The sequence below is a fragment of the Clytia hemisphaerica genome, unplaced genomic scaffold (genome assembly GCF_902728285.1).
Source record: "Clytia hemisphaerica strain Z4C2 unplaced genomic scaffold, Clytia hemisphaerica genome assembly, whole genome shotgun sequence".
In the NCBI taxonomy this organism is placed as follows: Eukaryota; Metazoa; Cnidaria; class Hydrozoa; order Leptothecata; family Clytiidae; genus Clytia; species Clytia hemisphaerica.
Window position 1 is genome coordinate 1,047,165 of NW_027104297.1, and position 11,055 is coordinate 1,058,219.

The following is an 11,055-nucleotide window of genomic DNA, read 5'->3' on the forward strand; positions in this document are numbered from 1 at the left end:
CAGGGTTGCTTTAGCATGAAAATAATGATTTTTCGATCGGACATGAAGCTATTTGGGTCGGACAATGTCCGATGTCTGACCGTTATTTCGAGCCCTGTAGCGTTGTGGGTCGACCAAAATTCGGGTAAACTGGAGTTGCAATTTTATAAGGTTTTGATTTCGGTGGCCCCTTTTAAAAGTTAATGTTTTAGTAAAAAATATTCGAGCGAAGCAAACACAAAAAATTTTGGGTATTTTTTCTCTTTCTGGCCGAAAGCTGCCAACAGATTTTTCTCGAGATGCATAAATTTATTGTTGTCCTCGTTTTCAAACAGATTTCATTGCTATGAAATTATACATTTAAACCAATTTAAATTCCCAAAAGGCAAACATTAACTCTAAAACAAAAGTACTTGAAATTCAAAATGTCTCATGAGGTGTAAACAACACAATTATCATTGTGAACATGTAATTCCATTTCAATGAAGGGGGGCCAATGAAATCTGTTTGAAAACGAGGACAACAATAAATTTATGCATCTCGAGAAGAGTGTATTCTAAGGCGTAAAAAAGCAAAGGGGCGCCGAAATTAGTAATCAAAGGTGTCTTTTGCACCTTTAGGCGCCCGCCAAAAATCGGCCACTGGGTCAAGAAATGGACTTTTTGCGAAAATTTACTTTTGGGCAGGAAGTGTTAGTAAGTAAAAATTGTGTGCGGGGAAATATATCTTTTTATTGCCCCCGCAAGGAGCGTAGCGACTGAGGAGGCACTCATAGCTTCACGCAATATATTGGACTGGAATCTCGATTCTTTGCGAATTGTTTTTGTTTTTGCGTCGTAATCGGCTTTCCGGCCAATTAAGTGTTCCGCAAAAATATGGCGGTAATTTATACAGCGGTAAATGTTATACATATTTTCATATTACGTTATATGCTATTACCATTATTGCGTATTACATTTTATTAGTTTTGATTTAGCATTGAAAAGCTGAAGCGAGTGTTATAAATGCAAATTATAGAAAAAGCATAGTGATTACACCATAACACGAATTACAATATTACTTGTGCAAATCAAAACAAACAAAATGGCAGACTGGTTATGATGGTGAGCTGATTCAGTGATTGGAAAAAGTGTTTTGTATGTCAAATTTTGTTTCTTGTCTTTGAAACTGAATACTAAATACTGTAATTTAGTCAGAAGTTCATTTCAGCAATGATTTCAATTCTTTTTCTGGAATCTTTAAAGAAGTTTGCTCAAGTTTTCAAATGTACATTTGATATTTTTGTTCAAACTGTAATTTATCTTTGTCTGTTATTATATTAATAACTAGCTTTATTGTTTATAGAGCTTCTTAAGCTTTAAAGACCATCATATGCTCGTAACTCGAGAAAGTCCTTCTTAACTTGGTAAAACAAGATACCGGCAAAGTACAAAAAAGTTGAATCCAAAAGTGGTTGAATGTGTTGAATGTCAATCAATGTTTTTTTTTTTGGTCTTCAAAATAGATTTACCTCACTTAGAGTGTTTTCACTGTTTGTTCAGTGTGGTAAATCTATTTTAAAAACCTGAAAAAAAGTTTGCTTACATTCGTTTAACTTTGCATGCGCACGTTCCACTTTTTCATGCAGTTGTGATAGCCTAAATAACTTACGCTCTAGGGGTTTGGTGAAATAGCTCCAATTCTAGCTTACCGAGTTAAGGCATTTAACGGTGGTTAGACTAGGCACACAGACAGTCATACAGGAACACCATAAAGTGAGAGTATATAGCTAAAAACTCAAAAAGTCTAGTTTCCTGAAGGCCCGTCTCTTCATTGTCTGTGCTGCAATAATATCTTAATGGCTTCAATCCTTTCAGCTTGGACAAAAGATTGCATCATGAAAAAGTACGGGTTGGTGTAATTTAAGATGCACGATCTAACGATTTACGATGTACGATTCGCAATCCGTGCATAAAATATGTTAATTCATGCGTAATTATGCTAATCATGATAAAATATTTAGGCCATTTACAAACTTTCATTCGCTGAAGCTCAATTATTTTTAAAAACATCATTTATGTAAGATTATACAAATTATATTTAAAAAAGCTTTTAGTGCGTTTTCATAGATTAAAAGAAAGTGAAAGCCACGTGCATTCACCTTCTGTACTCTCTCTCTCTCTTTTTCAAAATTTGAATCAATCTAGGGGAATTGTTTACCGGAAGAAAATTCTTTTTCATAATAGAGCACTTCGTACATTACGGTCCGCAAAACATATTGTTCTACAATATATTCTTCTATTTGCTTTAAGATTAAGAAATTCCTATATATTCGATTAATGATTGTTAAAACTGAGAGCAAAAATATTTCTTGTGCATTGTTTATTACTTTCACTTTCTTTCTATTGTAAAGATTATGTAATCTTTATTCATAATTTTACGGTCGTAATTATTCGTAGTTCCATTGCTCTTACTTATTTCTTTTTGGATAAATTTACTGTGGTAAATAAAAGTGAGAAAAGATTATGCCATTGTTTTAGAATTATGTTATATAATTCAAGTTTTATGATAATCATTAGGAATAATCAGCATATTTTATGCATGGATCGCGCATCGCGAATCGTAAATCGTTAGATCGTGCATCTTAAATTACACCAACCCAAAAAGTACTATGCACTTTAAAAAAAATTAGGCACATTTCAACTTTTCGACTGTACGTTTGAATGGACCACAACGACAAATGACGTTTCTTTATTTTTCTTTTGACTGCAATCACAGCGTACGCAAGTGGAGCCCGGGCCTTAACTAGGATTGGTCTATTTCAGATGGCGCAGAAATTGTTGATAAATTTTATACGCAGTATCATCTTATCATCTTACTATTGTTTATTAGGCAAAGTAGCAATAGAGAATTGTTGAAATATATAACCGGCAGGTACAAAATGCATAAAACATAATGCATATTGCATAATGCATAATAGTATTGTGTAATTTACAGAACGATTTTATATTTTCTAAAACTCTCCTTTGGAGAGGCTAAAACCGTGAAACCCTGTTTAGAAGAGTTTCCTAAGTAAACATTCCAATCAGAGGGATTTCCCCAGACATGATATTTACTTTTCGAATTCGAACAAAAGAGAAAACATTCGAATCATAACAACAAAGGGTTTTCCGCCAGCATAAATAATAAGAAGATGCAACAGATCAGAAAGGTTTCCCCCTTCTTCTTTCTCAAAAAAAGGTAATAAACACATTTAAACATTCGAATGTAAAATGATTCGAAGTCTATTTTCTTTGATCTAGCTTTCGCATTAAGCTCTTAACTTCATATTGGCTGGATATTGGTTTATCTAACAAAAAGCATTCACATGGTTAATGCTTTGTAAGAGGGAAAACCCGTTGAAATTTGTTAGAAATTGTTCGAAAAGATCTCCGAGAAAACCCAGAATAAAGATCTTGCTATAAAATTTATTTTCGAGTTTTCGCTTTCAAAGAAAATCGAAAGTAATATACGGAGGAGATATTTTCGTGTTTTTTCTACACTATACTACATTCTGTAAAATACAACTATGAAAATCAAAATGGCGACAAGCATTTTCAGTGGATCATGGATTTTCTTCATCATCTAAAATACAGATTTACAGCTTTCTACCCTTTATTTTCTGGTAGAAAATGGTATATTTGTTTTGTTGAAAGTAACATCTTTCAAATTCTCCTTATTGTAGACTCTAAAATTGACATTTTTCAAATATTATGCATTATGCATTATGCAATATGCATTATGTTTTATGCATTTTGAGCCTGCCGAATATATAACAGCCAATGAAAAATAAACAAGCTATTTCTGATTGGTTTCCTTGTTGATTTATTCACCGCTATATATTTTGCCTACAATCTAAGATGTCTGCAGCATTATCGGAAAAGGTCTATTTAGTGAATGATCATTACATATATTGTTGTAAGAAAAAACAAACAAACAAGGAGATGTGACAGGATGTGAAAGTCAGTAACATAATGATACCATGATTTTCGAAATATGTTTTTGAGAAGCTTTTCCAGCTTTTCCTTGAATTCTATTAAATTGTCAAGCTGCATGAAGGCATGAATTCTTCAAGTATTTTGTTAATGGAATATCATTTTTTTCAATCAATCAATAAATAATTAAATTAATCAATTATTCCTGATAATTTTTTATGCTTTAATTTTGAAAGCATTAAAAGCTTTATAAGTGCATGACATGACCTTTCTGTGGGGGCATTTAGTGAAAGCTATGACTAGTTTTATTGGTGTTGACTATCTATCTATTGCCTCTAAAATAATCGAAATTCTATCAACATTCAGGTATTTAATGAGGACAAAGGGTAACCAAAGTTATTTAGTCATCCCAGAGCTGTGCCTATAAAATTATATCTTAACCTTTCAAAGCCGCTAACTTTTTTGAAAAAGGCCAAAAAGTTTTCTGGAAATCTATTCTTTCAAAGGCAATTTCTCAACCAGGACAAACGATTCAGGTATCAACTTTGGTATGGTTGGAAAGCTCTTTCTCTCAGCTACAAAAAATAGCAGATTTTTTTTCTCTGAATCTCAAGTGGTCAGGAGTTATGACCAAACGACTGTGTATCGGTAAAATGACCTTTTCAAAACGTATATATACGTCTTTCGCCTCCTAAGGGTTAAAAAAACTCGAAAAGGCTTTAATTTACGCTGTATTTAAATTTTTTTTGTGAACATGATTTACATTTTGATTTAAAAATATTCAAGACAATTTCCTAAAAGACAAGGCGTTTGTCATCAGGTTACACCTTGACAGATTAAACAAAGAAACAAGCGACAACAAAGACCCAGTAGTTTGGGATTGTTTACAATTGAGGTAAAAACAGGTAATTGGTGAGAAGAACTACCCTTCTTGGTCTCCAGCTGACAATGCCTTGTCTTTCGCCTGTTGTTACCGTACAAATTTAAACCTAAAACCATCTTCTGTAATATTGACAATTGATTAACAGGTTCAAGTACACGTTTTTTTTTATAAGGAACACGTTTATAAGGAACTCGAGGCTGAAAATGGTTCAAAAAATAAGGAATTGTTAAGGAACTGCTCAGGCTGAGAATAAGCGGATTTGAAAATAATGTACCTTATTGGGACTAATTTGACCTAATTTTGATCTTTCAAGGGGCAAAAAGTTCAAAATTTCATATGCAGTAAGGAACTCGATAAGGAACTTTGAGACTGAAATTCTCTGTAAAAATAAGGAACTCCAGGCTCAGAGCAAAGTTAAGGTTCCTTATAAAAAAAACAACGTGTATCTGATTTTTCATTTTTTTGTCCAATAAATCACACAACGCCACATTAGTGTAACAATATTGTACAACATGTTTGTGTTACACAGGAAAAAAAATTTCGATTTCCAAGGTCGGGAATTCAAATTTTGGGTTGGAAATTTTGGTTTTATAATTGAAGGTTGGAAATTTGAGCGATTACCTTAAGCTGATTTGGAAAACGTAAATTACCTATAAGTTTTTTAGAATAAACCAATGCCCTTGAAAAATCAAGTGAAAAAACAATGTGGAAATGACAATTTTCCAAGGCTGGTTGGAAAAAATGACTTTTTGGGTGGGACATTTTTATTTTTCCAAACAGTTTGGGAATTGAAAAAAACGTCAAAAATCAATGTTGGAAAAAAGATTTTTTTAAAGATTAAGACTTCGGATTGAAAAACTAGAGTTTTTGCGTTGGAAATGTGTGTTTCTCCAAACAGTTTGGAAAACGTAAAAAATTCATGTGGAAATGACATTTTGGTGAAATTGAGACTCCTCTTTGGAGAACTAGTCTTTTTACGTTGGAAGTGTGTGTTTCTCCAAACAGTTTGGAAAACGGTAAAAACCCATGTGGAAATTACGTTTCTGTACCATTTTCTGCACATGTCCTTTGAGAAAAACACAAGCGATTTTTCACGCAGAACTGTCGTGATGTATAGCTAACCTAGATATTAGGCTATAATGTGAGCAGTCAAGCGTCCCTTCGGAGCAGCTTTGGTTAATCGCAGTGAGTTCACACAGTGAAGCACATAGGGTACTTGTGTCATAGTTTCAAATGGTGCCCTGCTGTGTGAGTGATCTAAGATCAACCAAGTGTCTGTGTGAACAATAACGAGAGATTGACCGGGGGCCATCGAGCCTACTCTTAGGTTCCAAATAAACGGGGGGGTTCGAATAAACGGGGGGGTTCGAAAATTTTCTAGATTCTAATAAACGGGGGGGACCTAATTGCCGGGGGGGGGGGGGGTTGGAAATTGTACTTCTGAAACCCAACAATAAGGTAAAAATAGGCTAAAATCAGACTATTTAGAGCAAAATAAGGGTCCTTCTCTTTGACAGCTGAAAATATTCTTAGAGATTAATAAACGGGGGTCCTAATAAGGTCCGGGGGGGGGGGGGGGTTAGAAAATTTTCGAAAATTAACAAGCGGGGGGGGGGCCGTTTATTTGGAACCTAAGAGTAGGCTAGCGAGTGACTGTTCACAAAAACAAAAACCTTGTTTTCCTCTTTCCTCTTTTTCCACACTTCTGTCATCACTTTTTGGATTTTGGCTTTTTTCAACCTGGATTTTTGAAAATTCCAAGCCATGGAAAATGCAAAATTTCCATCCTTTGAGAATGTCCCAAATTTCCAGGTTGGATTTTCCATTGGATTTTATCTATTTTCCAAACTAAGAAATCTTAAAATTTCCAACCTTGGAAATCGAAATTTTTTTCCTGTGTTAGTGTCCATGAAATTACAGTTCATTGATCTAAACTTCTTAGAGAAAAACTCATTTCACCAAAGCTCTCAAAGTCTCTTTCCATCACGAACGAAGCTTTGCTCTTTGCATTGGATGAGCTAACATTCTTGACATACAATTGAAGAATTCTGCTTGACTTCTGGAAATGGCTAAAATGTAGTTCTCTTTATGAATGTTCATCTTCTTGAAAAATTCAGCATTGTTGAACTAAAACACAACAGATTAGACCATTTGATATTTCACGATGTTGGCCGATCGTCAGCCTTAAAGACGTTGTTTAAATAAAAACAAGCTTCATACTGAATGGACCTACCTGATAGAAAATATAGAACATGGAAATAGAACATAGAAAACTTGGCAACCAGTAATAAGAAAAATACAAATTAGATAATCAGAAAAAACCAAGCTAATCGCAAGAAAAGCTGGTAACAGAAGACCGAACGGACACGAGTTAAATCAAAGGACTTCCGAGGTAGGTCCAAAAATATACAGCAAAATACGGGAGAAAATCGACCTTGTGATCGAGTATATTTCAATAAGTTGTGATGCGAAATTGGTAAAAAAAAACCATTAGTCCAGTGAGACAGGGGTGTGACCAAAAGAAAAGAAAATAGTTTACCTGTTCAACGGTAGGGTCCATGATTGATACAGAATCGAAGAAGAAAATTTCCGTCCCATACATATTCTTCAACGTCTAAATGTAAAAGAAGAACAACCAACGGGTAACTGAAAAATGACTTTTAAACATTTTTTATGCAATTACCAATTCTTCTTCTTTCTTTATTTGACACAATAGACCATCCATGAAAGAAGTCTGCACAATTGGAAATGTTCTCCTCCTGTTCCTGATATTTTTTCTTTGCATCAGTAAAAATAGCAGCCAGCGACTATAACAGTGTACGAATCTCACACTGTGCCGACAAATAAGGAATCTATTCAGCGAGCATTCAGAGAATACAATAGTAACCATAGCAATCATCCAAGATTTAGGATTAAGATCGTACCAATCAAATCAGAAACAGGATTTTATTTTAAATGTCCTTGGTAATGATAATGTAAAGAATCATGTATTCTGCTTAAATTTTCTTTTTAATACCAAACGAAACTGAAATACCTTTACAGCATTTCGAGTGTTGATTGTGTATTGTTTGGGCGTGTTGATAAAGATAACGCGTAAGGTGTGATCGAGCAACGGTTTTTGTTGTTGTCGTTTCCAGCTGATGTTACCTTCACTACAAGAAAGCCAGAGAGGAAAAAATCTCATTTAAAATGCATGTGGATATCTCTATAATATTTTCAATCTTTACTGTAACGGTACTGATGAAAAATTTAAACACAGCCTGATACATAGAGTAGGTGTATGGTGGCCCATCAGTATCGTTGTAAAAAAGAAAAACGGAAAAATTTTAATCTTGTCTTGAAGCTGCATTTGCAAAAGCATTTGCAAAATTATAATGATACTCATGGGCCACGCGATGGACCATGAAGTATCAATGCCGAAATGAAATATGAAAATATATTTTTTTCATTTTCATTTTTGCATTTGGATTCTGTTCATTATATTTGGCCCGTTAGTATCATTAGTTAAATTGCAAATTTTGAAAATGCGTTTGCATATCGAAATCAAAATAATTTGTTTTTCAATTTCGTTCCAGTTTTTCTTTTTTGAAGTGATACTCCTAGGCCACCATATAGGTGTTATAGTAGACCTTAAGAATTCAATTTAGTGTTAACTTTATAGCAGAGATCAAGAAGACAAAAGAGCCGGCCTTTTAATGAAATACTTACATGAAGTTGATTAATGGATCGATGGCTGTTCACGGTAACATAAGTTGATGAAAGAAAGAAAATTAAGGTAGATTTAACGTTTAATTAAGTTTCGACTTATGCAGTTTTAACAGGTCTTAACGCAGGACATTTTCATAACGATTCCTTCTTCTTCGACGAGTGTTGATATTTTTCAACCCATCTAGTCAATACTAGACTAGACGCCATGGCTTTCTTTCTATGCTGAAAAAGACTTTTAATAACAAAGGGAAGAACAAAACAAAATGAGAGATGAGAGTGAAAGGATACCAAATTCCTTGTGTTCATTATTCTCCAATCCTTCTTGTTGCGAATCCAAATCACGGATGGCCGCCATTATTGTTTTCACGTCATTCGTAAAATCTTGAAGCTGCAGAAACATAATATAGAGACAAGATATAATTTAGCTGAAAGCAAATACATTAGATTCACTCTAGCTTTTTGTGCGTATTATGATCACGGTTAACGATGTTTCGAAAATTTTTTAGCAAGAATAATAGTCGACATTTCTTCAGAGCTAAAATTACCAACAATTCTGCAGATAAAAGTTATGACTAGCTGATAATTTCAGATAAAATACATAAAACAAAAGCAAGTCAGCAAAGAAAAGACATCTTGGTTCCTTCTTGGTTCCTTGATACTCAAAGAAAGACACAAAATTTAAAGATAAACCCTGATAAGGAATTTCCAACAACAACAACTGATTTGAAACTTAATTTACTATAGAGTAAAGGGGTATCAACAAAGGAGAGCTCACAATGAAAGGAGAGTTGCAATCATTAACGACGATCAACGAATATTCATGTTTGGAATTCAACGTGGATTTGGTCTTAATGAACATCTCCAAAGCTTTCTTCGTCATTGTCATGTTCGTTCTGTGAAAAGAGAAAGAGAGGTGAAATCATTAGTCTATTTCACAGACCTCTATAGATACATTTCCTAAAAGAAATATTTTCGTCAGAGGATGAGCAAAAGCCTAGTAAACCATGTTTAGATGTTACGGTTCCACATCGTTCCCAAACGAAACACTATGCCGTCACCAAAAGTTCGAAACAAAATCAAAACGGTTTCGTTCCAATATTTCTGAACGGAACTATTCCATTATCTTGCTCCAAAACTTTCTGGAACCAATATAAACCCTTTTTTCATAACTAAAACCGTACAGAAGCGATGGGAAACCGTAACGTCTGGACACATTCTGAAGCTTAAAAACGCTTAAAAGCCTATTTAAGCGTTTTTAAGGCTTTTTAAGCAAAAAACGTAAAAACGCGACCTTATAAGCGAGTGAGCTACTTCCAAAGGCTCTAATTAGCATATTTCCATGGTGCTGAAGCGATTTAGAGGGGTTAGAACCGGCTGGGAACAGTAGTTTTGCCAGAAAACCGGTTTTTAGGCCTCCAGAGCCGCCTGGGCTAAAGCTTTCAGATTCACCCCACAACCGAATTTTCTGGCTCCATCTCAACAGACCAAAACATTTCAAGGACTTTATGTAAGCTCCCGTAAGAAACAGCTTAAAACTTCGAAAAGGTAGATGGACAAAATCGAACACTTACAATGCTTTTTCGTCCCCAAAGACTTTCCGACTCATACCATACGACGTGTCCAGAACAAAAACCTGTTGAGAAAAACACAGAAAAACTTTTATTTTCATTTTGAGAAAGTGAATTCTGTATACATCGCTTTAACCCCACTACTACTTTTCTCTCTCCTTTGAAAGAAAGCACTCACTATTTTCTCTGGACAATTGATGCCAGCTTCAAATTTCTGTCCGTCGATATTGGCGTTTTCTAGAAAAAAAACAACATATAAGGATGACTTAGGTGACTTTATGGTCCAAGTAGCCTCCCAAAAAGAAACTACAACTTTGATGTAGAATAGATAGATGGGATAGATAGATGTGATAGATAGATGGAATGGATAGATGGGATATATAGATGTGATAGATAGATGGAATGGATAGAAAGGGTTGGGTTCACCATTATTGAATATCTGAAATCGTTGCACTGACAATAAACAAACATTTGACGTCATCCGACGGAACCCTAACAAACTTGCACCCAACCCCTAGGCTTATGGTTGAAAGGTTTACATAATATATCACAAAATACCTTGTTGTCTTTCATTTCGTTTATCCGCAACATGACCACGCCCTTCTTCGATTTCATCTTCGTTTGAATGAAGAGATTCAGTGTCATCAGAATCATGTTGTTTATTTTGCGCATGCGTCCCATCATCATCGTCATCTGATGAGACCGTCATGGCCGGTGCCGTCACGTTTCGACGTTCATCGTCGTCGATTTTCATTCTCTCGACTTCTGACGTGATTTTCATGTTATTTTTATTTTTCGGTAGCGTTTTGTTACATTTTATATTGTTTTCTATAAAAAAATACACCAGTTTACAGGTGAAAAATATCTCATGATTTCCCAGTTGCTAGCTTCTATATTTCGATATTTCATGAGATAGAAATTGTCTTTTAGTTCGTTTGGAAGCTGAAAAACGTTTCGGGTATGT

At 34.6% G+C, this 11,055-nt stretch overlaps 1 protein-coding gene across 1 annotated transcript; it reads right to left on the bottom strand.

The window, feature by feature from the left end:
- Positions 1-7,622: 7,622 nt before the first annotated feature.
- On the bottom strand, positions 7,623-10,913 carry LOC136817252 (BRISC and BRCA1-A complex member 1-like). Its single transcript, XM_067073585.1, has 8 exons — positions 10,650-10,913; positions 10,270-10,328; positions 10,095-10,156; positions 9,299-9,416; positions 8,812-8,911; positions 8,524-8,548; positions 7,850-7,967; positions 7,623-7,646 (listed from the first exon to the last, which is right to left on the bottom strand). Exons 1-8 carry the CDS (start codon positions 10,870-10,872, stop codon positions 7,623-7,625), a joined length of 729 nt encoding a protein of 242 aa, XP_066929686.1. The 5' UTR covers positions 10,873-10,913.
- Between the last annotated feature and the right edge of the window lie 142 nt (positions 10,914-11,055).

Bases quoted from the DNA above. Each gene is read 5' to 3' on its own strand.
- LOC136817252 (XM_067073585.1), bottom strand. From the start codon at position 10,872: ATGAAAATCACGTCAGAAGTCGAGAGAATGAAAATCGACGACGATGAA. The intron at 10,157-10,269 runs GTGAGTGCTTTC...TTTTCTCAACAG, and splicing joins TCAATTGTCCAGAGAAAATA to GTTTTTGTTCTGGACACGTC. The intron at 7,968-8,523 runs GTAAGTATTTCA...GCTTTCTTGTAG, and splicing joins GATCCATTAATCAACTTCAT to TGAAGGTAACATCAGCTGGA.